This window comes from Macaca fascicularis, chromosome 8 (genome assembly GCF_037993035.2).
Source record: "Macaca fascicularis isolate 582-1 chromosome 8, T2T-MFA8v1.1".
NCBI lineage: Eukaryota > Metazoa > Chordata > Mammalia > Primates > Cercopithecidae > Macaca > Macaca fascicularis.
Window position 1 is genome coordinate 133429393 of NC_088382.1, and position 27847 is coordinate 133457239.

Sequence of the window (27847 nt, forward strand, 5' to 3'; positions counted from 1 at the left end):
TGTAGCAAATCGTAAGATCACTTCTGCTCTTATACTCACTCATAAATCTATGTTCTTTTTCATCACAAAGTCATTCTTGAGAAAGCCTTTCAGTCTGAGGCTTAGTTTTTAAAGTGGATTCTTGGCTATTTTTTTAAGTAGTCTGATCTTGATTAAGATTGATTTTTTTAAATTTATGCAAATCTAATTTATTTATTTTCCCATTGGTAGACCTATCATTCCATTTTCTGTGTTGTTTCTGGGATATATGTGTCTCTACATATTAAAAGGTGACTTACTCAGAAAAGCATGCATTGAACTATAAGGCCAGCGAAGGCAGGGGTTTTGTCCATTACTCTATCCTTATCTCCTAGGGAGGTCATCGTCCATAGGAGGCACTAAGTAAATCTTTGTTGAGTGAATTTAAGCTGTGTGTTCAGCAATGGTGAACAGCTTTGTTGAATCACAGACTCCAGTGTCCCTAGTAACTGGTAATGCAGAATTGTGAACACAGTGATGAGAATTATAGGTAAAACTGGTGACCTTGGATTGGGGTACTTTCCTAGATGGAGTAGAATATGGGTTTTAGAGTTGTTCAGGCCCTCTATTTGAATCCTACATGGATCATGTAACATATAATGCTATAACTTAGCATTATTCAATTGCTAAAATTGTTAGTCTTAATTGAAGTAATTTCTATCTTCATAGATGCAGTAAAATTGGGAACTCAACCAAAACTGAGGTTAATAACTTGTTTCAGTATTGCCTGGGCAAATTTTTGATATACTACTTTTGAATAATGTCTTATATCTCTATTATATGATTATTAGAGTGAATGGCATAAAAGTGGTATTTTTGTTGCAGAATCTGTTTTCTCTTGGTTTAGGTTCAGAGCACTGGTGAAGGAGAAGCACAGAGATATTTTGATCATGCACTTACTCTGAGAAACACAATACTGTTTCTGCGTCATAACAAAGACCTAGTTGCGCAAACTGCACAGCCAGACCAACCCAATTATGGTATGATAAATATATTTAATTTTGAAGACATGATCATATGAAACCTTTTTCTAAGAAATTAAACAGATCATGCTCACTTATATAATCATCACTTACATATCTTGTATAGATAACATATTGAATTTAAAACTAGAGACCTGTTTTGTGAATTTCTTGTGTGTTAACTATTTCTTAACCTTATTTTAGTTTTTCTCTTCTCATGTGCCACTAACATTTGTAGTATTTAAATCTGTTCAATACCTACAAAAGTGTTAGAATGTTAATTTATGTAAGTAGCTGGATGGAATTTAGAACAGGCATCAGCTCTGAGGGGTGAACAAGGGCACACATTTAGTTAATGTAGGAAGCATAAAATTTCAAGAATGAAAGATTCCATCATAATGAAAAGAATAAAGAGGAGCCTTCTGCTCAAATGCTACTACAATACTTACCAAAAGATTTTACTTTTAAAAAGGAAATAGATAATTCTTTTTAAAGAGTAAAAGAAGTAGTGGCAATTTTAAGGTGTTGATGAACTTTAATGGAGCTGTTGCCTTACTGGGCACTCTCGGTTTTGTGATAGTTGGGGGTTCCCAAGCTTTACTTGAATTGATGGTGTCAGAATTTCCACCCAGATGGGGATTTGGATTCAGTCGGTTTTGAGATGTGGCGTGGCCCCCAGGAATTTGTGTTTTTGAAAGATGATTCCAGTGCTCAGCTAGGCTTGGGCACCACCGCATGAGCACTTGGCCCAAGTTCTTAGGAGTTCACAAGAGTTGTTGTGTCTTGGGGCTTCATGGGTCCTCAATACCACTGTAACATTTAATTTTGCTTAGTTTCATTTACCTAAAGGCTATTTTTCTAGCCAAGAACATCAGTTTCTTAATCATCTCCATTTTCATTTATTCTCTCACTAGCATCCGGCTTTCTTTTCAGCTCAGTTTTTAATATTGAGGGAGGATTCAGCTGTTACTTCACAAGCTGTCACATAGTTTTTGATTTACTACTTTTGAATAATGTCTTATATCTCTTATATGATTATTAGAGTGAATGGCATAAAAGTGGTATTTTTGTTGCAAAGTCTATTTTCTCTTGGTTTAGGTTCAGAGCACTGCTGAAGGAGAAGCACATGCTGGGTAGTTTACTTGAGTGAGGCTAGACTCACTTAGTATCAAGTGATACACTTCTGCAGCCTTAATATGCCTTATCTGAAGAATTACAAATTGTTGCATACTGGGGCTCTTTTTGAGATCATTCATAAATAGTTTAAACTGAGAATATTAAATCACCAAATGCCAAGAGTCTGAAGCACTTACGGGTAGGCATTTGTTGGTGGATAACCATTTTTGTGTTAATAAATACTAAATCATGTGATGAAGCAGTGGTGAGTGGCACAGTCTTGAAGATGTCTTTGGATATAAAACTCCTGGAATTTCTGGGACTTTTTAGTGCTTTATGGAGGTAATGCGTTAGATGATTTGAAATATTCTGTTAAAGCTGTCTTGAAATACATTGTCCTTTCCTGCCTATCCCAGAATCTGAGAATGTTAGAGAGTACTGGTGAGCCGTGAAGTGTAACTCCTATTATAGATAAAGAAATTGGAGTTTATATTAGCTAAATCTTCTGCTTGTTTTTAGTCATCAAAGCCCATATTATTAGTAAATGGAAGAGCCAGGAATGGAAGACTTGAATCCATGTCTGTTGAATTTTTTTCCATTGCCCTGTCCCTTGTATTACCTTCTCTTGAACGCTAAGCTTTGTATTGATTTACTCATAAACATTTGTTGCTTGGTAATCTGGGCTAAACTTTTTCCCCATGAATAGTCAGTGTACCATGAAGTAAGTTAAATGGTAAATCTAAACCTATTCTCTATGAAAATAGTCCCGTGCAATCCTAACCTTTAAGGTGGGTTTAATGTTAGACTGTTCCTGACACTAGTTGGAGATTTAATTGCTCAGAATAATTGCTGGGTCTCCAAAGTTAAATTTGATGAATGCCTCCCCTTAAGACCAAACCTGCAATTATTTATGAAATTTCATTTTTGCTACTTGCACTTCTTAGCTGAGCTCCTCATCTGAATTGCAGAACATGGAAACTGATTGGCATGACTGTTTCTCAGTTTTTCTCATGATGGTGTACATTAGTACCATTCTCAATGCATGAGAAAGGTCATTCGTTCGATATAGAGGTTATCTTAGGGCATTAAGGCTTCATGCTTGCCCTGTTGAGAAATGTTGCTTTCTGCAGGTACTGGGCTTGGTAACTGAACCTTACTCTTTTTTTAGAAAAGAAATTCTCTGCCGGGCGTGGTGGTTCATGCCTGTAATACCAGCACTTTGGGAGCTCGAGGTGGGCAGATCACTTGAGGTCAGGAGTTTGAGTCCAGACTGACCAACATGGTGAAACCCCTCTTTACTAAAGATATAAAAATTAGCCAAGTGTGGTGGCAGGCACCTGTAATCCCAGCTATTCGGGAGGCTGAGGCAGGAGAATTGCTTGAACCTGGGAGGCTGAGGTTGCAGTGAGCTGAGATGGCGCCACTGCACTCCAGCCTGGGCAACAGACTGAGACTCCGTCTCAGAAGAAAAAAAAGAAATCCTCTAGTGTTGGTGTTTTAAGCATCTTGTTTGAGTAAAAGAATTTTATTTTTATGTTACTAATAATTTATACTTTGAATATATCATGTAGTACTTGTTATCCATTATAAAACAAAAGCGTTGTGATATTATACACGCAAACTCTGTTATACGTGGAACTAGTTTCTTAGTCCTAAGAGTCCTTAATCCTTTGATTTCAAATAGCATGGGACACTGCTTGTACATAAAAGTGATGTTTGGTCTATTTTTTTCTCATTTTATAAGCATGATTTTCCCCCCAGGTATCTTTGTCTTTAAAAAGACATTGTTTAACTGTGATTAGTATAAGTCAGACATAAAAACCACTGTTTATAATTTGGCAGCCTAGTACTGTGGAAATGTTTAGGAATTAAACCACGTTTTGTAGGAAAGCAATCACAGTTGTAAAGCTATTAGAAATGTGTTCTAACCACCATGAAATCTTTGGACTTCTTACTTTCCCTGTTTTAGTATATATTAAGTATTATCTATACTTGACATTGATAATGTTGAATTTTGCCTGAAGGTTAAGACATCCCCTCACCCTTCTGTGTTTTGGGAAGGGGCTTAGTGCAAGGACACACTTTTTCCCCATATGACTTAGATGAGATTCAAAGGTGAATTCCCCGCCCCTTTCTGTTCACCTGTGACAAGGTCAGAAACAGATCCTCCACATTCCCTTGCTTTGCCTCATAAGCAGTGGGCCGAACTGCCTGTTCTGAATTATCAGTCAGAACAAAATGCTTGTTAGCCAAAGCTTGTTTAAGCTTCTGTCCTTCTAGCTCCGTGAAGTTTGTCTCACCCTCAGCCTGAGCAAGGTGTATCCCTTGCTTTAGGACCCCTCCCAGAAAATATGCTGACCTTATGGTTAAACATTCTGTGATCTGCTATCCAGTACCTCACCCTGTCATCCCCCTTCCTCACACCCAGTGCTTTCCATCTACCCTTCATTGGTGATGTTAATTTTGATCACCCAGTTAATGGATTGTCTGATTTTTCCACTGTATCGTCAACTATTTTTTTTCCCTCACAACTGATAAGCAATCTGTGGGGAGATACTTTGAGGCCATGCAGATATCCCACTCCTCATCAGTGTTTCCTCCTAGATTTAGAATCCATTGGTGGTTCTTGCCTGAACCATTCTGTATTTTGATGGTTGGAGATTGGTCATTTTTCCCCCACTTTAGCACTTCTGCCGTATTTAACAGTTGTGACCAGGCATTCTCTCGTATTCTCTGTATGAATTTAGGAATTCTTATTTTTTCAGTAGTCTGTGATTAGTCATTGTTGCCTCTCAATTATTTTTGTGCCCCAGTTTTCTCAGATTTTGCCCTGAGAATTTCCTTTAAGCTTGCTCCTGTCTCCTTTCTCCTTATGACATGCCTCCAGTTTTCTCCCCTAAGCAATTCTTTACTTTCTGGCCAAGCAATAAGATCTTATTGTGTGTTTATTCTGCCTCAGTCCTGGAATCAGCCATTTTTCCTAGAAGCCTAATTTCTTTTACTGGGGATTGCTATTAGAGACCAAGATACTGGTGTTAGTTGTGCTCATTGCTTCTAGGCATTTTCAGGAGGCCATTATATATATATATACACATATATATATATATATATATTTTTTTTTTTTAGATATATTCTTGCTTGAAGGAGGAGATAGCTACCTTGATCTTCGGAAGTTTCTTTTAACGTTAAATATCTCTTTTTAGAGAGCAATAGGATTTGGTATTTTTCAAAAGGATTAAGAATAAGAATGCTGAAAATCTGTTGTATGTTGAGTGAGTTCATGCTTTATGGACCGGAAATCTAGGATACACATTTCCAAATGAGGAGCTCTTGCCCCTATACTAAAATGAGGACTTGGCCATGATTCTCTTTGTAGAGATCGGAAACTGGAGGAGAGAAGCACATAGCTTCTCCTGGGACTTAGGCTTTCGTAATACAGTTGACAAGTGAACAACATGGCTATGAATTGCACACATGCACTTATGGGCTGATTTTTATGAGTAAACGTGTTAGAACATTTTTTGGAAATTTGTGATGATTTGAAAAAACTTGCAGGCAAACCAGATGTTGAAGAAGTTAAGGAAAAGTTACATGTATCGTGTATGTATAAAATACATCTAGATACTAGTCTATTTTGTCATTTGTTACCATAAAATATATACAGATCCATTATAAAACATTCAAACATATCAGAACTTAATGCACACATTTACAGATTGCACAGCGACATTGCAGTTGAGAGAAATGTAAATAAATGGAAACATATAGTATTAAGCCATAACTGCATAAAATTACCTGTAGTACATATTATACTACTGTAATAATTTTGTAGATATCTCTTGTTGCTCTTGTGATGAGCTCAAGTGTTGTATCTACTTGAGTACCTGCTTAAAATACTCTGTGACACTGATCATCTTTGGGTGAGCAATGTGTCTTTACGTTAAATTGCCCATTACAGTTAAAAGTGATCTCTCGTGGTTCTCTCATATTTTTCATTGATTTAGTGCAGTACCATAAACCTTGAATAACACTAGGGGAGCCATACAGAGAGCCACTAGTGATGCTGGAAATTCTCCCAAGAAGCAGAGAAAAGTCGTAACATTACAAGAAAAAGTTGAATTGCATGGTATGTACTGCAGATTGAGCTCTGCAGCTGCAGTTGCCCATCATTTCAGGATAGGTAAATCAGTGTAAAAGACGATTGTTAAATAAGAGAAGGAAATTTATGAAGCTGTTTGTACCTCTATGCCAACAGGCATGAAAACATTGCACTTTTTGCAAAATACTTTCTTTTTCTCATATTGAAAATGCAGCTTTTATGTCAGTGCAGGATTGCTATAAGAAAGGCATACCTATAGACTCTAATATGATTTGAGAAAAAGCAAAGTCATTATGACAAAGCAAATGAAAGATAATATTCTCTTAAGCTGGGGAATTTAATGCTAGCAAAGGATGGTTTAATAATTTTAAGAGGTTTGGCTTAAAAACTGTTAAGATAGCAGGAGAAGAAATTTCTGTTGACCGAGAGGCAGCAGATGAGTTCCCAGATGCTAGTATGTTTTGATCTGTGTCCCCACCCAAATCTCATGTCTAATTGTAATCCCCAGTGTTGGAGGTGGGGCTTGGTGGGAGGTTATTGGATCATGGGGGCAGTTTCTCATGGTTTAACACCCCCTCCTCCCCCCCGCCCACCAAAGCTGTCATCACGATAGTGAGTTCTCACGAGATCTGGTTGTTTAAAAGTGTGTGCACGTTCCCCATCTCTCTCTTCCTCCTGCTCCGGCCATGTTAAGATGTGCCTGCTTCCCTTTCACCTTCTGCCATGATTGTCAGCTTCCTAAGGCCTCCTCAGAAGCAGAGGCCATTCCGCTTCCTGTATAGCCTGCAGAACCATGAACCAATTAAACCTATTTTCTTCATAAATTACCCAGTCTGAGATATTTCTTTATAGCAATGCAAGAATGGAGTAATACAGATACCATTAAGAAAATCATTGAGGAGAAGGGATATCTGCCTGAAGAGGTCTTTAATGCATGCAAAAGTGTCCTGTTCTGGAAAAAAATGGCATAAAGGACATTTATTAATAAGGAAGAGAAATGAGCACCAGGATTTAAGGCAGAAAGGGACAGGCTTACTACTGTTTTGTGCAAATGTAGTCAGGTTTCTGGTCAGGACTGCCCTTATCTATAAAGCTGCTGAGCCTTGAAGGGAAAAGATAAATGCCAGCTGCCAGTCTTTTGGCTGTACAGCAGAAGGGCCTGGGCAATAAGAACCCCTTTTCTGGACTAGTTCCTTTGATGTTTTTGTCCCTGAAGTCAGGAAGTACCTTGCCAGTAAGGGACTGCCTTTAAAGTTCTTTTGGTACTGGACAGTGGTCCTGGTGAACCCACGCAGAACCCGCATGAGTTCAACACTGAAGACATTGAAGTGATCTACTTGCCCCAAACACAGTCTCTGATTCAGCCTCTAAATCAGGGGGTCATAGTGACCTTTAAGGCTCTTTACCCACAGTACTCTAAAAGGATTGTCTGCACTATGGAAGAGAACTCTAATAGAACCTCATGAAAGTCTGGAAGAATTACACCCCTGAAGATGCCATCATTGTTTTAGAAAAAGCTGTGAAGGCCATCAAGCCTAAAATAATAAATTTCTGCTGGAGAAAACTGTCTAGATGTTGTACCTGACTTCACAGGGTTTACAACAGAGCTAATCTAGGAAATAATGAAAGAGATTTTGGATATGGCTAAAAGGTGGGGAGTGAAGGGCTTTTTTTATTTTTTTTTGGAGATGGAGTCTCGCTCTGTTATCCAGGTTGGAGTGCAGTGGCACAATCTCGGCTCATTGCGGCCTCTGCCTCCCGGGTCAACCGATTCCCCTGCCTCAGCCTCCCGAGTAGCTGGGACAACGGGTATGTGCTACCACACCCAGCTAATTTTTTGTATTTTAGTAGAGACAGGGTTTCACCATGTTGACCAGGATGGTCTCGATCTCCTGACCTCATGATGCACCCACCTTGGTCTCCCAGAGTGCTGGGATTACAGGCATGAGTCACTGCGCCCAGCCTGAAGCGTTTTAAGATACCGGTCTTGGCTGGGCGTGGTGGCTCATGCCTGTAATCCCAACACTTTGGGAGGCCGAGGCGGGCAGATGATGAGGTCAGGAGATAGAGACCATCCTGGCCAACATAGTAAAACCTTGTCTTTACTAAAAGTACAAAAATTACCTGGGCGTGGTGGTGGCACCTGTAGTCCCAGCTACTCGGGAGACTGAGGCAGGAGAATCACTTGAACCTGGGAGACAGAGGTTGCAGTGAGCTGAAATGGTGCCACTGCACTCCAGCCTGGCGTCAGAGAGACTCCGTCTCAAAAAAAAAAAAAAAAAAAAAAGATATGGGTCTTGAAATTCAAGAGCTAATAGATAGACACCTTGATGGAGATGGGTGCTTCCAAATGAGTGCCAGACAGTGAGGAAGACATAGAAAAAGCAGTGCCAGAAAACAAATCGACATTAGAGCGTCTGGCAGGGTTCTGATTATTCAAGACTGCTTTTGACTTCTGTGCACTCTTCTATGATACAGACACTGAAACTAAAGCAGATGGCAGAAGAAGAATTGGTACTGTATAGAGACATTTTTAGATAACGTTAAGAAGCAAGAAAGTTAGAGGGAACTTACAGTGTGTTTCCGTAAAGTTACGCCGAGCATGCCTGCCTCTCCTGCCTCCCCTTCCAGCTCTTCTGCCTCTGTTACCTCGGAGACAACAAGCCCAGCCCTTCCTCTTCTTCCTCCTCTTCAACCTATTTCCTGTGAAGACGAGGATAAAGACCTTTATGATGATCCACTTCCACTTAATAGTAATATATTTTTTCTTCCTTATGATTTTTTTCTAGCTTTATTGTAAGAATATAGCATATAGTACATATAACATATAAAATATGTATTAATCAACTGTTCATGTTATTGGTAAGGCTTCCAGTCAGCAGTAGGCTATTAGTAGTTAAGTCATTGGGAAGTCTGAAGTTATATACAGATTTTTGACTGTGCCAGGGGTCAGCATCTGTAACTCCTCTGTTCGAGGGTCAGTGGTATGCCACTGTTGTAGAGTGGCTCCAGATGGAGAGAGGAAGTACGGTAAAACAAGTACATCTTGTTGCAGTAAAAAGTAACCTGAAGTAGATGATTGTCTGTCTAGACCGAAGAATAAAACGTTTTAGCTTTGCATCTTAAAGTATCTTGGTGGTCTCCTAGGAAATTTGGTGCTTCTTAATAGAGTTACTCTACCTTAGAAAGAAAATTTAAAATCTTAAGTCAGTTATCAATATTGCATCTTCAATATTTTTGTTTCACACTGTCAGTCTTTTATTCTCTGTGTGTGCTTGATCATAACTCAGGTTTTCCTCTGGATCTCTTACGCTGTGAAAGCCTTCTTGGTCTGGACCCTGCAACTTGCAGCAGAGTTCTAAACAAAAATTACACGCTGCTTGTTTCCATGGCTCCCCTCACCAATGAAATCCGGCCTGTCAGCAGCTGCACCCCTCAGGTAAAGACCTACTTGGAGGATCCACTTGGTAGTGTCATGAGTCCCGTCAGTTTTGTTTTCTTTATCTGCAGATACCAACTATTAAAATCACTGAATCATAGAAAGCAATTTTGTATTTTATGCCTTTGTAAGATGATATGTTCAATTTGTGGAGTGTAATTGGTATATTTTATATATGTATCACCTAGTGACTTGTGACACATTGGATTAAAATTTATTCCTTTACAGAATATTTTAAAGAGAATGTTTTAGGATGCTCCAAAAAGGAAGCTGGCATCATTCTGAGGGATCAGATAAATTTAATTAGGAAAAGTTAAATGTCTTCGAAGTGGGGCTGTGATACTGAATAAGCTGAAAAGAAAAGATGGTGCTTGAAAGCTAGAACTCTGGTTAACTGTATAATTTATATGTGAAAATTCCTTCTGGACTTTTACTTAAGAAAAAAAAAAATATATATCAGTTGCATTCATTTGTATACTTAACAAGGAAGTTGTGGCCTGTGCCATTTTCAGAGTGGAGATTATGTTGCTGTTCTTCAGTGCTACATCTTACCGGGTTTCCTAGATAATGCAGGGTTCAATGATGTAGCAGAAAGGAAGGGATTCTTGTACAGTTAATTTGCCTATGTTCTCGCTGCCTCAGTGAGGATCCTGTCTTCACACCAATTTTGTCTTTAATATTCAACAAGAGATTTGCATCTAACTAACCTTTTTAAAATAATTCTTTGTGCATACCCCCCAACCTCCTCTTATTCTTTAACACAACCTCCAGACATGGTAGGAATCCATGAACTGCCGAATAAATGGTAAAATGGATGGAAGGGTAGGTGATTTCTTTTGTGAAAATTGTATGTGATTAATGATAATAATAGCTAACACTTTAATATCAAGTTTATTATATTCCAGGTACTATTTTAAGCTTTTTCAACAACCTTACAACATCCTCTTGAGGTAGATTCTTTATTGCTATTTTATAGATTGAGCAAAATGAGGCACAGAGAGCTTAAGTAATCTTCTTAAGGTGATATGGCTGGATGGATAAAACCAAAATTCTAAACTAGGCAGTCTTCTCCAGAGTCCATTCTCTTAATTGAAATGACAAGACATAATTTCTTAATTCCAGTATAAAATTGAAACTATTTTAATGAAACATTTAAAATTTATTTTCATGAGGATAATTACAGTTAACATTTATGTGAAGGGATTTGCTGTTTGTAAGACTGTTCTCGGTCACTTATGTAACACTTTATTATAACTTTATCTTAACTGTTCTATGATTGTAGCATATTGGACCAGCTATCCCAGAAGTCAGCTCTGTCTGGTTTAAACTGTACATTTATCATATCACTGGACAAGGACCACCATCCCTTTTATTGTCCAAAGGTACAAGACTTCGAAAACTGCCAGATATATTTCAGGTATGTGTGTGAGGTTTGGATGGTTTTTTTGTGTGTGTGTGAGCAGTACACTAGATAACTTCTTAATATTTTCCTTATTTCTGAATGCCATTTTACCTGTTAATTTCTTTTCAATAGAGTTATGATCGATTGCTAATAACATCTTGGGGTCATGATCCTGGAGTAGTTCCTACCTCAAATGTGCTCACGATGTTGAATGATGCTTTAACACATTCTGCAGTTTTAATTCAGGTACATTTATCTTATTTGAAATAATCAATTTTGACTTTTGATTGTAAAGATGATGATTTTTCTAGCTTTCTATATTGAGTTGTAATAAAATATCAGTCATTCGAAATTTATAAAGTTGAATGTAAAAAGTCAGAGATGTGGATTTTAGTCCTGGCCCTTTGGCAGTGTGGGAGTGGCAGAAATAACATGAACTTTAAGGTTAGACCCAGGTTTGCATTGCAGCCTACCTTCTGCTAGCTGCGTGACAACAATTTTTTTTTTTAATAATAGCTTTACAGTAGTTTCCCCATCTGTGGGGGATATGTTCCAGAACCCCCAGGGGATGCCTGAAACCACCAATAGTAACCCTATATATAGTATGCGTTTTCCTATACATACATATGATAAAGTTTCATTTATAAATCAGACACAGTAAGAGATTAACAATTACTAATAAGAAAATAGCATACTGTAATACAAGTTATATGAATGTGGTCTCTCTCAAAATATCTTGTTATACTATACTCAGCTATTTTCAGACCTTGGTTGACCACAGATAATAACTAAAACCATGGAAAGCAAAACCTCAGATAAAAGGAGACTACTGTATTGAGTATATAATTCACATACTGTACAACTCACCAATTTAAATTGTGCATTTAGTGGGTTTTAGTGTGTTCACAGATATGTACAGCCATCACCACACTCAATTTTAGCACATTTCATTACCTTAAAAAGAAACCCTGCATCCTTTCGTGATCACTCTTCTATTTTCTCCCCGCTACTCCCCTCCTTCCCCTTAGTCTTAAACAACACTAATCTACTTGTTGTCTCTACAGATTTTCCTAATCTGGGCATTTATATGCATGGAATCATATATAATGTGGTCTTTTGTGACTGGCTTCCTTCATTTAATATAATGTTTTCAAGGTTCATCATGTTGTTGTATCAATACTTCATTCCTTTTTGTGGCCAAATAATGTTCCATTGTATGGATATGCCACGTTTTGTTTATTCCTCCATCAGTTGGTGGACATGTGGGTTGTTTTCACCTTTTGGCCATTATGAAGAATGCTGTCATAAACATTTGTGTACAAGTTTTTCTGTGGACATATGTTTTCATTTCTCTTGGCTATATATATATAGGGATGGAATTACTGGGTCATATGGTAATTCTATGTTTAAGCATTTAAGGAACTGCCAGACTGTCTTGCAAAGTGGCTGCGTCATTTTACATTCCCACAGACACTTGATATTATGTGGCTTTTGGATGATAACCACCCTAGGGGGTGTAGAGTGGTATCTCATTATAGTTTTGATTTACATTTTCCCTATGGCTACTGATGTTGAGCCTCTGTGTGTGCTTATTGTGCTGTGTGGCATTTTTGTGATAAACCTTACACTTTATTTCCCACCTATAACATGGAGATGCCAATATCTATTGTATAATAACAAACACTTATAATAATAGCCGCTAATGGTAAGGTAGGCAGTTTATGTTCATAGAATTGAGAGAATGAAATGAAAATGTACGTATCAAATGTGTAGCACACTTTTCTGGCACATAATAGGTTCTCTGTAAAGATGTTGTTAGTTCATCCATCTTAACAATTGAATGTGCTTATTTTGTGCTAATTAATGTGAATATGCAAATAAGACAAGACCCACCATCTTCAAGGAATTTAAGGATGGTGGGAAAAGGCGCATAAGCACTCAGTTTCAGTTTATCGAATAGAATTACATATAGTGGAAGACTTAAAAAGAAGTATCCAGTCCAGCCTTGGGGCAAGGAGAAGGGCTTCTTAGGAGAGGTTCCTTAGAGAAAGTGAGACTCAGGCTGAATACAAAAGGAGGGGTCAGGATGATTAAATCTCTGGGCAAGGATTTTTTTTTTTTTTTTAATTTGCTGCTATTTTTCTAGTGCCCAGCACAGTGCTCAGGTCATAGTAGTTGTCCAGTTAGTGTTTGTGGAATAAATAAATAAGAATATGAAGTGACATAGCATGCCAGGGCCAATAGCTGTTCGGTGTTTTTGAGCGGTGAGCTGGAGTGTGAGGGAGTTGTGGTCAGAGATGAGTCTGAAGAAGTAGGTGGGCCCTGCAGTGCCACGTGCCTTGAGTGTTCTGCTGTGGAGCTGAGACGTTGACCTGTAGATTCATGGTAGCAATTACAGGGGGGTAACTGGGATTAACGTGGTCAAATGTGTTTTAGGAATCAACCTTGGGATGATATTGAGAATGGAAGGGAGTGGGGAGACACCTGCAACAAGAAGACCAGTTAGGACTGTGTGTAGTAGTTTAGATAAGAGATAAAGATAGCCTGGCTCAAGGACATGGTAATAAGAATTGAAAGGAAAAACGGATTTAAGAACTACTACAAATACACAATTAATAGAATTGATCAGATATCTGAGAAAGAGATGGGAAGAGGGAAGAAAGATTCTGAGGTATTTGGCTTATGAAGGTAGAAGGGTGGTGATGCCACTACTCTAACAAACGCGGGAGGTGGTGATACCACTACTCTAGGGAACACGGGAGGAGGTGATACCACTACTCTAGGGAACACGGGAGGAGGTGATATCGCGGGAGGTGGTGATACCACTACTCTAGGGAACACGGGAGGAGGTGATATCGCGGGAGGTGGTGATACCACTACTCTAGGGAACACAGGAGGAGGAGCACATTTATGGGGCAGTTGATGCATTGTGTTTATGTGGTGCCTGTGGTAACTGGAAATATTCTGAAATTCAGATGAGAGGTTAGACAAGAGTGATTAAGTGTGTCAGCATCAGCTGGGAGATGGTAGTTGAAACCATGAGAGGATGAAATTAGCCAGGGAAAATATGTAGTATGGGGTAGTCACGGGAGATAGCATCATAGAATGGGCTAGACATGGACTTCAGTCAGACTGCCTAAACTCAGATCTTGGTTCCATCATTTGCTAGTAATCTTGGGCAAGTTAAATACCTTTTGTGTCTTTACCTATAAACTGGAGATAAAGTTCCTATCTTTTTAAGATTTTTGAAAAGAATGACTTGAGCACTGTGTTTAGCACATGGGAAGATCTTAGAAAATGTTACTGTGTTGGTAGTGGCAGTAGAAGTAGAGTGAAGGAACAATGGGTGATTCTATGAGCTTCAGTTTTCCTTACCTTTAAAATGAAGAGTGGCTGGGTGCAGTGGCTCACACCTGTAATTCCAGCACTTCAGAAGGCTGAGGTGAATTGCTTGAGTCCAAAAGTTGGAGACTAACTTGGTTAACATAGTGAAACCCTGTCTTAATTTATAGTAACAAATCTTTTTTTGAATAAAGTAAAATGAGAGTGGTGGTTGCCACGGTCATTTCTGTAGGTGGTACTCTGTAGGTCAAGCTAAATTAGGTTTTTTGTTTTTTTTTTTTTTTGGGTGAGGGCTAATGCAAAATATGGATAGAAAAACAACCAAATCAGCAGACAGTGCCTGTTTTTATTTTTTTGAGACACGGTCTCACTTTGTCACCTAGGCTGAAGTCAGTGGCATGATCACAGCTCACTGCAGCCTTGACTTCCCCAGGCTCAAGAGATCCTCCTGCCTTAGCCTCTATAGTAGCCGGGACTGCAATCTCACGCCACCATGCCTGGCTAATTTTTTATAGAGACAGGGTTTCACCATGTTGCCCAGGCTGGTCTCGAGCTACTGGGCTCAAGTGATCCACCTGCCTTGACCTCCAAAAGTGCTGGGCTTACAGGTGTGAGCCACCACACCAGGCTGATAGTACTGTTTTTAAAGTGTTTATTAAGGAGTTTTGCTTTTGCTAGAGAAAAATGCCTTTTTAATTAAATTTGATGGAAATAAATTTACCTTATTGGAATTTTAAACGTGTTACAAATTAAGATTTTTAGTTAAAACCATAATTTATTGCAGCCATCTGGTTTAGGGAATCAAAAGAGAGCTCTGAGAAATATATTTAAATTGTTATATGAAACAACGGAAAGAGTATGCTTTCCTTCGGATATATCAGGGATTCTTGAAGTTGAATAATGTATGGGTCTCTCTTAAAGGGAAAAATTTACAGATCCTCAGTATTATATTTCTATTATAACAGTTCTAAATACATGTAGACATTAAGTTAAATTCTTCATGCTTGTTGTTATTACACAACTACAAATTCAAATCAAATTTTGGAATTAAATATAAGCAAAGCTTTAAAACAAAACTCAAATGAACAATATTAATTGAACGTGGTACATGAAACTGAATTACCATTTGCAACATGAGAGTGAAGTGGGTAGACTCAGATTTTTTAAATTTAATTTTTGAACTAATAGTACATTCACATGATTCAAAAATAAAATATTAAAGGTATAGAGCCCAGGTGCAGTGGCTCACACCTGTAATCCCAGTACTTTGGGAGGCTGAGGCAGGTGGATCACTTGAAGTCAGGAGTTTGATATCAGCCTGGTCAACATGGACAAACCCAGTCTCTACTAAAAATACAAAAAAAAAGTTAGCTGGCTGTGGTGGCGGGTGCCTGTAATCTTAGCTACTCAGGAGGCCGAGGCAGGATAATTGCTTGAACCTGGTGGGTGGAGGTTGCAGTGAGCCAAAATTGTGCCATTGCGCTCCAGCCTGGGTAGCAGAGCAAGACTCTGTCTTAAAAAAACAAACAAACAAAAAAAAGCGTATAGAGAGAAAAGTATTACTCCCCTGCTAACCCTGTCTACCAAGTTTCCACTCCCCATCTCTCTTCCAAATCAGATAATTTCATCTGTTCATTTCTCCTGTATCCTTCCAGAGTGTCTTTATGCATATGCAAGTATCTGCACACAGATATGCTCCTTACCTTTCCATTTAGCAACTGGAGATCTTTCCATTGCAGGTCATAGCTTTCTTTCATTTATGCACCTCCACTGAAGTTATGTCTCCTAATTTAATTAACCAGTCCCCTGTTGGTGGACATTTTGGTTGTTTCCAATTATATGTAATTATAATATTATAGCAAGTAATTCTGAATATATTTTATTTCAGGGCAGGTTTTTGAGTTTTGCACTCTTAACCTGTGGTATGCTATGTGATTATGGGAATTCTTCTGCCACTTTTCCTTCTCAGAACTCTAGCTAACCTTTGTGTGAATAAACTTGACCTCATTCACTCTTCACTTGGCTAACACCTGATTTACCTGTTAAATTAGCCTCCTTTTTTTGCATTGGCCTATACATTCAATTTGAGAAACATTGCCTTATAGGTTATTACACACGTAAGGTTATCACTGCTTGCTGTAGAAAAATAGAAAATTGTTGAAAGAATTTTGATGAGGTATTAATATGGAATATACTATTATGCGACACAATCTTATCTACTTTTGAATATCAGTGATTGGAAGTGAAGGTTTCTTGTATACCTTTTAACTTTTGTTTATGTTTAGGGGCATGGTTTGCATGGGATAGGAGAAACTGTCCATGTCCCATTTCCATTTGATGAAACAGAACTACAAGGAGGTACCTTTTGAATTGTATCTATTGACTTTTTTTTTTTAATTATTACTCATGTCAACAGTTTGGTGGAAAACATGGCAGGAAATCTTAAAATTTTTAGGTTCTAGGTTCTTTGCTATTAAAGAGTGTTGGCAAAAGGTAGTTTTTTGTCGTGTGCTTTGCCATCCACAAAGAACTGTTAGAATAAGACCCATTTAGGATTTTTGAAAGACTACTAGTCTGTCTTGGGAATAAAGAGAGTAAGTAGGTATCTGCCTAGACGGAAGACTTTTCTCTATTTCTCCTTTTTTATCATTCACACAACTGGCTAATACTTCATAAAGTCTAAGGGAAAAAAAAAATTGTTTACCTGGAGATGCAGATAGTGACAACAGGATCTGAAAATGTATAAAATCTCAAAAACTGCTTAGTAGATCCTTTGCCATGGGGGATTATTGTGTGAATTATACAAAAGAGGTTTCTTTATATTTGAATATAGAGCATTTTTCTTTTTTGTAAGTTCACATATTTATGAGAACTTGAGTTAAGATATAAATAATTTAGGCATGTGATTTCAAGTACATTGTTAGCTTTAGTTTCAGTAAGAATAACAACTTTATATACTTCTTTATTGGAATCAATTATGATGTATTAAAGTGTAAAAGTAGTTCTAAGAGTTGTTTAATAAAGTATGTTTAAGCTGTTGGCGTTGTGTTATTAGAAACTGTTCACTAATGTGATGTCCATTCTGTTCGTAGAGTTCACTCATGTCAATATGGGTGTTCATAAAGCATTGCAGATACTAAGGAACAGAGTGGACTTACAGCATCTCTGTGGATATGTCACCATGTTGAATGCTTCCAGCCAACTTGCAAATAGAAAACTCAGTGATGCTTCTGATGAGAGAGGTTAGCCAATAGTTGGATTCTTTGAATTAAGATAATTGGTTTTGAGTTTAACCCAGTGTTATATGAAAAGCTGCAGACCTTTGTGGGGATGCTGAGTTATTGAATACTCAATATTCTTTCACTGAAGCATGAGGAAATATTTTAAAACATCATTTGGACAAATATCAGTTGTTCAAATGAAGAAAATAGGATTGGGGTACAGAATGGTTTGGGGTTTTTGGGCGCTTTACTGTCATATCTGTGTTTATAAGGCTTTGCATTAAGTTAGCTTTATAGGGTGATGGTTTCAAAACTCTAGTCTCTTTATACAAATGTTTCCAAAATTGACTTAATAGTTTTTCCCTTTCAACTTTTTCTGTCAAAAGGCACCATTGTCTTAATTATCTAGGTCTAAAATCTTACCTTTGTCTCATTCTTTCCTTTTTTCCACTATGTTCAGTTAGTTTCCAGGTTCTGTGGATTAGGCTTTAGATAAGTCTGTCATGTCCATTTCTTCCCCTTTCTCTTCATTTTAAATTCTCTGTGACTGCTCTTCTTGTCTGGGTCTTGAAGTTTAAACCTTAAACGTTTGCTGTTGCAACCGTTCCCTGCTTAGCCTTTCTGGCCTCTCCTTTCTATCTCCAATCTGTCCTACATATTGACAATAGCTAATTTTTCTTAGATACCACTTACTTTTTTTTTTTTTTTTTAATTTGAAAATCCATTTTCAAGTCACCTTCTCATGCTTACTGGTTGTTTCTGCTCTGGCATAATATTGGCATATATGTGGTTTGGGTTGCCATGGTGCCAGAGTTCTTGTCCATTGACTTTGGGAGATCTTTCATTATCTCCCATTGATTGACAGTATTTCATGAGCCTCTTAGTTTGAAATTCTGAGGAAATGTGATGGATTACTTGCCATCCAGTAGATTGGATTGGCTCCCATTGAGATAGGTACTTACCCCTATCTCACTTGTCTTTGGCCAAATAGTTGACTGCCAAATATTATATGGGCATTTTCTAGAGAAGAGGGCTATTAATTAAGCAGTCATTTCAAAGTATGTCTACTACAGCTGTCCTTTTTTATGTCATTCATTCCACAAACATTTATGGAATACCTGCTTAGGTGCTGGAGCAATTTAATAAGACCAGGCCAGGTACGGCCAGGTACAGGCTCACGCCTGTAATCCCAGTCCTCTGGGAGGGCCAAAGCAGGAGTATTGCTTGAGTCTGGGAGTTTGAGACCAGCCCGAGCAATATAGCAAGACCCTACCTTCTACAAACACACACAACAAAAGAAATAAAAAAGACAATGTTGTTCCAAGGATTAAAACCCTGGAGAGGAGATGCATGAGTCAGTATACAGTGTGGTGTTATTGACTGTGATGGGGTCTGCATAAAGCGCTAACACAGCACAGAGGAGGCCTCTTAGAGAAGGTGAAGTTTGAGTTTTGAAAATTGAAGAGTTAGGTAGACAAAAGATAATGTGTTTTTAGAGGATGGCAGCCTTTCAGGCAGAGGGAATTAGGAAACAGTAGTTCATTGTGGCCAAAAGAAAGAATTTGTTGGACAGTAGTAGAAGATCAGAGTAGAGAAATAGGTAAGGTCTGAGGGGTCTTGGAGAATCTTCTGTGCTAAAGATAATGAGTCAGAAAAGAACTTTGAAGAGTAATAACATAATCAGGCTGTGTATTTCCACAGGGGTGCAAATGGCTTCAGTAACTTGTGTCCTTCTTTTGAATTTGGTTTCTTTAGGCTGGGGTTTCTCAACCTCAGCACTATGTGCAGTTTGAGCTGGATAATTTTTTGTGGAGGATTGTCCTGTATATGGTCAGATGTTTAGTGTTCATTGAATAGCATCCGTGTCTTCATTCATGTCCCTTGGGGATCAAAATTGCTCCCCTGTTTAAAACCACTTCTTTAAGCCAAGGATTATGCATTTTCTTTCTGTCATCATTACTATTGTCTGAAGTCTTTTCCATGTTAGGACTGATTTATTGGCAGCTTCTGCTAACTGCTAGAATCCTAATAGTGTGTGTGTACTTTAATTATAAGGAGAACCTGATTTGGCTTCTGGCTCAGATGTAAATGGGAGTACAGAGTCATTTGAAATGGTCATTGAGGAAGCAACTATAGAGTCAACAACAAAGCAAACCTCTGGTATGGTGCTAAAACTTTTTGCAATTTTATTAGACTAATTTCTGAGGTTTAACTTTTATGTTAAGATATTTGCATGCCATTTGTCTGTTCTTATTATTCATAATAGACTTTTAAATAAGAGTTTTCTAGGAAGCCTTTTTACATCCTTAGAAAAATAATTCAAGTATTATAAAATTATGACTTGAAAATAACTTATTAATAACCTTATTCCTGTGGTAAATGTTTTGATTCATTCTCTCATCTTACAGATGTCTTGCAATACTCTTTTTTTGGGCAAATGACTACTTTGAACATTGGATGAAAGCTGTGTACCTTCTCAGACACGTTTATACCCAAAATATGCCTGTCCTGTTTAGAGATTAACTGGCCCCCTCCAATTTCTTCCTCCCCTGTCAAGCCCACTGGTGGATATCAGTGGCACAGGAGTAATCTATGAACCTCAGGTTAAGAAACCCTTGTCAGTTATATATAATATATATAAGTAGATATATATGATAAAGTAAATTTATGTATCCTTTCTTAGGTGCCACAGCAGAAGCAGATTGGGTTCCTCTTGAGCTGTGCTTTGGAATTCCACTGTTCAGTTCTGAATTAAACCAGAAAGTTTGTAGGAAAATTGCTACACATGGCCTTTGCAGAAAAGAGAGGTGAGGGTTTATATTCACTGTCATATTTTCATATCGATTTTTAAGTTGTCAGGGAATAGTTACTATATCTTACTTTCTTTTATTCCACACATGAACACAGTAATTGTTCTGTATATATTTGTTGATTGAATAGAGATCGCTAGTTTAAGGGTTTTGCTGTATTTTTCAAAAGTAAATTTCACTAGATCAGAAATGAGTCACAGGCAAACATTTTGGGCACGTGTTTTGATTATATTTCTTTAGTAATCTAGGTGAGGTGAGGGTGTGGTGGAATGGGCATGCCAATATGGAGTATGAAGCTAGGTTTTAAAAAACGTGTGTCTGCAGAACACGCCTCTGCATTTGTCTCACTGCTAACACACACACACTCATGTTCTATTCTGTTCACAGTGACTGGTGTTTGTGGTGGGATTATGGTGACTTTACAAAATTTGCTTCCCTTTCTACATTTTCTAAAATGAATATGTATTCTTCCTTAAAGGTGACATGTAGGTTTTATCTTACATGCCAGCACAGGTCCGTTGTGAGTAGCTGCTAAGAGGCAATGTTGTAAAAGTTCTGAGGCAAACTGGGTTAGCAGGAAAGAATATAAGTGAATCTAATTGTCACGATAGGTGGCTTGGAGAGGTGAAATCCACAAGTCAAGATCTTCTTGACTTATTTCAGAAAATGAAGTTGGACAATAATTCATTTAGGTGGCGTAATGTAGCTTTTACCAGAAAATGAAGAATACTCAGTTGACAATTTTAACATCTATTCTCTGAAAACAAAATAATATACATAAATAAAAAATGGAAGTACTATAGAACTTTAAAGATTACCACTATAATTTTTACTGACTTACATATTTGAAAAAAGGTGGGTTGGTATGTGTTTAATCTGTTATCAGGTTGTCTTTTGCAATTACTTTGGTTGTTTGAAGGTTATGTCGTAGTTGTCATTCCTCAGAGTGCCTAAGTCTTCATTTGAAAAGTTTTCTTTCATTTAGTAGTTAGGTTTACTAATAGTTGAATTTTTTTGAAACGATAACTTTGATTTTAGTTGCATTATATATTTTATTTCAAATGGACTTTTTTTTTTTTGAATCGGAGTCTCGCTGTCACCCAGGCTGGAGCGCAGTGGTGCAATCTCGGCTCACTGCAACCTCCGCCTCCCAGGTTCAAGCGATTCTGCTGCCTCAGCCTCCTGAGTAGCTGGGATTACAGGCGTGCACCCCCACACCCGGCTAATTTTTATATTTTTTTTAGTAGAGACGGGGTTTCACCATGTTGGTCAGGCTGGTCTCGAACTCCTGACCTCGTGATTCACCCACCTCGACCTCCCAGAGTGCTGGGATTAAAGGTGTGAGCCACTGTGCCCGGCTCAAAATGGACTTTTGATGCATGACTACTCCCTATTGTTAAAACAAGCAAAAATTTCATTGATAAGAAACATTGAAATTGTTTTTTAAAATGTTTTGTGATTGGCCCCGATGTATAGATGCATTTAAATTGCTAAAAATTGAACTCTTATGAGAAACTCATTCTTGCCTTTATGTTTAAACTTTTTCTTGTCTTTTTTTTTCCAGCCTTCAAAACCTCTTACATTCCAGTAGAAAACTCTCTCTGCAAGTCCTTAACTTTGTTCACTCATTCCAGGTAACAAAAACCAAAAAGTCCAAATGGTACTTGTACAGAGCTTTAAGTATGCACAACACTTCTGTTTGTTTTTGATCACCACAGCAGCAAGATATGAAATAAACATTAATTTTATTGTACAAATGAAGACATTGAGATTCAAGAAGTTAATCTACTTGCACATTTCACTGGCCAGGTCTTTGGAGACCAAAGCTTGATCTCTTTGTTCTGTGCTGGTGCTTTATTCAACAGAAATGTGTTAAGTGTCTGTTATGGGCCGTGTACTGTGCTAGGTGCCAGTTTTTGGTTATAGTGCACTTCCCAATAACTAAAACAATTCTCCGCTGCCAGGATGGGCTGTCTGTTGTGGCAGCAAAGGCCAGTGCTCTGGACTTTTTGTCTTCCCCCCGTCCCCAAGGAAAGAAAGAATATTCTAGATTTGATTTATAGGTAAATTTTTAGAATAGAATGTTTCTATTCAGAATATCTAATTCAACATTATGAAGTCAATATTTTGGAGTTTTACTTCATTCATTCAGTTGCTAAATGCTTGACCCTGACCTATGCCAGACTCTTTGCTGAGTGCTGTGGAAACAGTGATGTGTAAAATACTAATGGAACTTAGAGTGTTGTGGAAGACAGTAATCAGATAAATATTAAGATACGTAAGTTCTAAAAGATTTTAATAAGTACTTTGAAGGAGCCAACTAAGATGAAATCTGCAGGTAGAACTAATTTCAGTAGGTGCAGGATAATATATAAGCTGAATGCAAAAAGTTGGAAAAGAATATTCCGGCAGAACTTAGGTCTGTATGTCCTGTGTCTGGGAAATGTCCAGTGAACAATGAAACAAATGAAGGCCAGTGTGGCAGAAACCTCATGAAAGAGGGGTAGAAGCAAGAGGTGAAGTTGAAGAAGAGGGCCAGGGCACGGTGTGCAGGGCCTTCTGGCATATGTTAGAGAACTTGTATTTTACACTGAGTGCAAAGAGAAGTGATTGAAGACTTTTAAACAGGGGAGAGATGTTATTTCTGATGGACTATTTTATAAAAATAGGCAAAAATGGAAATTTTATAAGGATGCAATAAATTGAAAAATTTCAAAATTCTGTCAATACTGGGCTGTCTGTTGTGGCAGTGAAGGCCTTGGCCATAGTGAATTAATAAAGTAAACTAATTTGGATATATTTTGGAGATAGGTTGATAAAACTTGATGATGAATTAAATGTGAGGAAAAGATGAGGGCTGTGAAGGGAAGGAAGGGGAGGGATCATGAATGATTCTTGTGTTTCTTGATTAGCTGGGTATGTGAATAGAGAAGACTAGGGAGGAAGAGGTGAGGGAAAATTTGAGAGTTCAATGATGGGCATGCTAAGTATAGAGTGCATGGGGAAGCATCTGAAACGAAATGTCAGATAGGTGGATGTTTGAGCCTGGAGTCCTAGGGAGAGATCTGTGCAGAGTATATGAATCTGAGAAGCGTGGAGTAGATGGATTATTCTGGTGCTTAGTGTCTTGTAAGGTTTTTTTGTTTGTTTTATTTTTTCCCCGAGATGAAGTCTGACAGTGTTGCCCAGGCTAGAGTGCAGTGGCACGATCTCGGCTCACTGCAACCTTTGCTTCCTGGGTTCAAGCCATTCTCCTGCCTCAGCCTCTCGAGTAACTGGTATCACAGGCATCTGCCACCACGCCCAGCTATTTTTTTTTGTATTTTTAGTAGGAAGGGGTTCACTATGTTGGCCAGGCTGGTCTTGAACTCCTGACCTCAAGTGATTCACCCGCCTCAGCCTCCCAAAGTGCTGGGATTACAGGCGCACAAGCCACTGCACCTGGCCTTTGTAAGTTTTTTTTTTTTTTTAAAGATTTTTCTCCTGTTAGGTAATACTTTGGGGTAGGTCAGGTCTTCTAAAAATGAACTTTTGCTTTTTCCACAGTCTCATAGCCTCTTATTTCTATTTAAAAAGACTTACAGTTTTACTTTGGTAGTCATTTTTGCACATATTCATACCCATCATTGATTGCTTTGGGCTCACAGTGTAGATCTTTGCATCTCCTGGACTGCTTTGCAATCCATTAACACTTCTCAGGTAATCAAGGTCTCTCTCATGAGTTAAGTGGTTTTGGTAAAGTATTAAATATCATTTCTCTTGTTTCTTGATCTTTTAGGAAGGTGCTTCAACACTGGATATTCACACAGAGCCCGGTTTTTCAAGTTTGCTTTCACAGTCATCGTATGCTGACATGGGTGTTCCACTTCCTGCGAAAAACTTAATATTTAAAGATGGTGTCTTATCAGAATGGAGTGGACGGTCACCTTCCTCACTTCTTATTGCTAATCTCCATTTGCAATAATTTGGTTACACCATTTGTTGCTCACACTTTCTGCCTTTTTTCTTTCTAACGTTAGCTTTATAGTGTCAGCCACTAAAAAGCATCCTGCTGCTGCAGTGCAATTCTTGCTTAACTAATATTAAAAAGTTTGGGGGACATATTCATGTTTTCTGAAGTTTTGCTCATTATTGCACATCTTATTGCAACAAAGTGCTTTTTAGCAGCCAGCACTATGTTTTTTACCTTGAGACAATCTGCATTTCTTTTATAAAACTAAGTATATTCTTTATAGGCTTTATGATGACTGTTATGTTTATAAGCAGTCACTATGAAAATTGCAATGGTAATTTTATATGTTAGTTTATCAAACATAAATCTTGTTTAATTTTATATTTTGTTACCTATACTTTGGGGGATCAAGGGAAGAGATGGAACTCTTCCTCTGAAAAGGCTTCTTAGTACTTAAAGTAGTAAAACTATAAAACAAACATCCAGTATTGAGAGATGATATGATAGGGCATTATGAATTCCTGTGGGTGTCTGTAAATTATGTATGTCAGTTGGACATTGTAGAAGGTATGTAAATCAGCATAGTTATGTATAACTTCACCTTGATTTTTAAGGTCTTAACTCAGATTATGACTATTCATTGACATCTCATGAGACGCTTTAGAAAACTTTCTATTTTTAAACACCATTTATATGTGGGCTTCTGTTGTCACTGACTTTGGGCTTTATATTTTCATAGAGTCTTTATGGAAAAAATAGAGTTTATTTTCCACTCTTGTAGCTATAGCTGCTGCACATTTTCACCCTGATTTATTTTTTCATTTCTTAGCTTCGATGTTTTCAAACCAAGGATTGTGATTTTAGGTTAGAATGACATATTGGAAGCATTAAGACTATGTCTTTGGATCAGAATGCTTTAGTGATAAACCTACTTTGAAGACATACTCTTAAGCAATCTGGATCTTAAATTTATGTGAGTACTTTTTTAGAAAATGATAAAGAAAAATGGAATTATTTCAAAGTGTTTCTTGAGTCATTGATTCTTTTAGCATCTCAAATGTTAGTTAGAATAATTGGAATCACTTTTTAGACTTTTCAAGTTACCTTCCTTGGGAAGTTTGTGCAGTGTTATAGTTTAGTTTAGCTCCTGTTATAGGGTAATGGTTTGCTAGTTTAAAACTGTAACCAAACGAACTGGTCAGACAACATATATCTAAAACACTTAAAATGTTAGGAAGTTTGGGAATGTTATAACCTAAACATTTTTGCTGATAACTTTTTGTTATTTATAGATATTTGTGTATTTAACATACTTACTTCTGGAAATATATGCCTTTCCTAAAACTTAACCATGCATTCAATACCATGGCCTATCTATAGAATTGAATATTTTGGACCATGTTATCTGTGGCACAGTCAGTGCTGTGTTTGAGGTAAATGCAGTAACAGTTTTTCTACTTTGTCTTATAGAAGGTAGAAACCATGTGTATGTTATGTTTGTCTATAAAAGAAAAAATACTAATATTAAATAATTTCTTATGACTCTGAGTCACTCACTTATTTTTCCAATAATTGATATTGTACATTCCTAGTGCCATTAGGTATGTATGTATGTAACTTTTACAGTTTTTCAGCTGAAAGTTGTAAGTATTTTTTTTTTTTTTGATCAGGGCTCTTTAATCTCATTTTAATTTCCTTTGTTTGAATGAACTGTAGTTATTTTATTTATTCCTATATTAACCATCTAAACCAACTGTAATGACATGTACACTAATAAACAATTGAACATTTGTAGTTGTTGGCAGTGAACCCAGTTGTTTGTGAATTTAAAGCTTAAAATATGGGAGTGTTTTGCTGCTATATTTCCTTTGAGAGATAAAGGAGGAAGAAATAGAACCTAATAGTGATCATGAATTTTAGGGAAAGTACTGAAAAACCATGGGGTCCCCTCTGGTTTCTTGTGTTGAATGAGGCAAGAGCAGTCATCTGATTCCGAGCTGAAGACCTCTCGTACTCTTAAGGAGGGAGAGTGCATTTTTAGAGCTTTTAGCAAAATGTGAAAAACTGAAGTTTGCGCTTTGCTTTGTGAATTTGGCTGTGTTTTACTTATACATTAACTCATGTAATCTCTTAAATCTTACAAGTGTTGATCCATTTCAACAAAAAGGTAAATTGAAAATGCAGATTTTGTTATTTACCAAAGAAATTTCATGAAAAATTTATATACAATTATTTTGCAAATAGTTAATTTCATTTGACTTTTTATCACATTCCTTCCTTTCTTTCCCCACTTCTTTAATGTAATTCAAACCCTGGCAAACATTCTTTAGAAACCAAGAGAAAAAAAAGAACAAATATAAAAAAAGACATAGAATTTAATATGGTACAATTTCACGTCTAAAATGGGTTTGAAGAAATGCAACTTTATATCATTAAAAATATCTGATTTCCTTTTATTTCTTTTTTAAATTGTGTAATCAGATGATTTTATATTTTTTGCGGGGGGACGGAATCTTGGTTTCTTTTACTTGATGTTTTCAGTTTTCTCTGCCATTCATGTTTCTTTTTTGTGTTCAGTGTTTCAAATACAATTTGTATTTAAGGATTTTAAAATACCAAACTGTAACTTGAGTACAGTGGATCGTTTTCTGTTAGGATGTTAATATTATACAATGAAATCTATAAAGTGTTGTCAATTTGATTATTGACACATATAACATGTTTACAAATAAACTGTGGTGTTGATCAAGTTACTATGAAAATGTGTTTAATTTTCTGAAAGTTCCTGTCTTAATTTTAAATACAACCATGGTTTGGTGCTGTGGCTTTTCTGTACTTAAAAAAAACCAAAACAAACAACCCACAAAAAACTTAATTATTTTGTAGTAATTTCAGATTTACAGAAAGTGGTAAAGATAGATGTTCCCTGTACCCGTCACTGAGCTTCCCCTAATGTGGACACCTTCTGTAAACTGTGGCAGGTCTGTGAAAACTCAGAAATTAACACTGGTACTAGTATTTTTCTAAACTGTATACTTGATTTGGCTTTTACTAGTTTTCCCGCTGATGTCTTTTTGTTGTCAAGACCCAGTCCAGGATACCACATCGCATGAATTTAGTCATCAGTGCCTCATTAATCTTCTCCAATATATGTAACAGTTTCTCAGTGTTTCATGACCTTGACGTTAGAAAGGGTACTGGTCAGTTATTTTGTAAGACATCCTTCAATGCGGGTTTGTCTGATGTTTCCGTGTGATCAGATTGAGGCTATGTTTTATCCGAAAGGATACTACAAAGGTGATGTGCCCTTCCCACCAGTACAACATATCATAGGGTACATGATGTCAATATCACTGGTGATGTTTCTTTATTGGGTAAGATGGTGTTTGCTAGGTTTTTCTACTGTAAGATCCTCCCATTTCTATTGCTGAGCCTGTGTATTGCGGCTATGGAGAATACCTGGAGAGGCAGCACCATTTGCCGGTC

The 27847-nt window shown here is 37.4% G+C and overlaps 1 protein-coding gene across 6 annotated transcripts in view; it reads left to right on the top strand.

Moving 5' to 3' along the window:
• Positions 1-27110, top strand: part of FAM91A1 (family with sequence similarity 91 member A1) — a 49280-nt gene extending 22170 nt beyond the window's left edge. For 5 of the 6 annotated variants that reach the window (XM_065519589.2, XM_065519590.2, XM_065519591.2 and 2 more), the window contains 10 exons: positions 866-998; positions 9486-9634; positions 10917-11051; positions 11169-11282; positions 16664-16736; positions 17471-17620; positions 19655-19759; positions 20283-20406; positions 21974-22043; positions 24188-27110. In XM_065519589.2, the coding sequence (XP_065375661.1) occupies positions 866-998; positions 9486-9634; positions 10917-11051; positions 11169-11282; positions 16664-16736; positions 17471-17620; positions 19655-19759; positions 20283-20406; positions 21974-22043; positions 24188-24373 (1239 nt within the window). In that variant the 3' untranslated portion in view covers positions 24374-27110. Of the gene's footprint in view, positions 1-865; positions 999-8826; positions 8949-9485; positions 9635-10916; positions 11052-11168; positions 11283-16663; positions 16737-17470; positions 17621-19654; positions 19760-20282; positions 20407-21973; positions 22044-24187 lie in introns of all 6 variants that reach the window. The other variant, XR_012416632.1, reaches the window with a different exon arrangement.
• Positions 27111-27847: the final 737 nt, after the last annotated feature.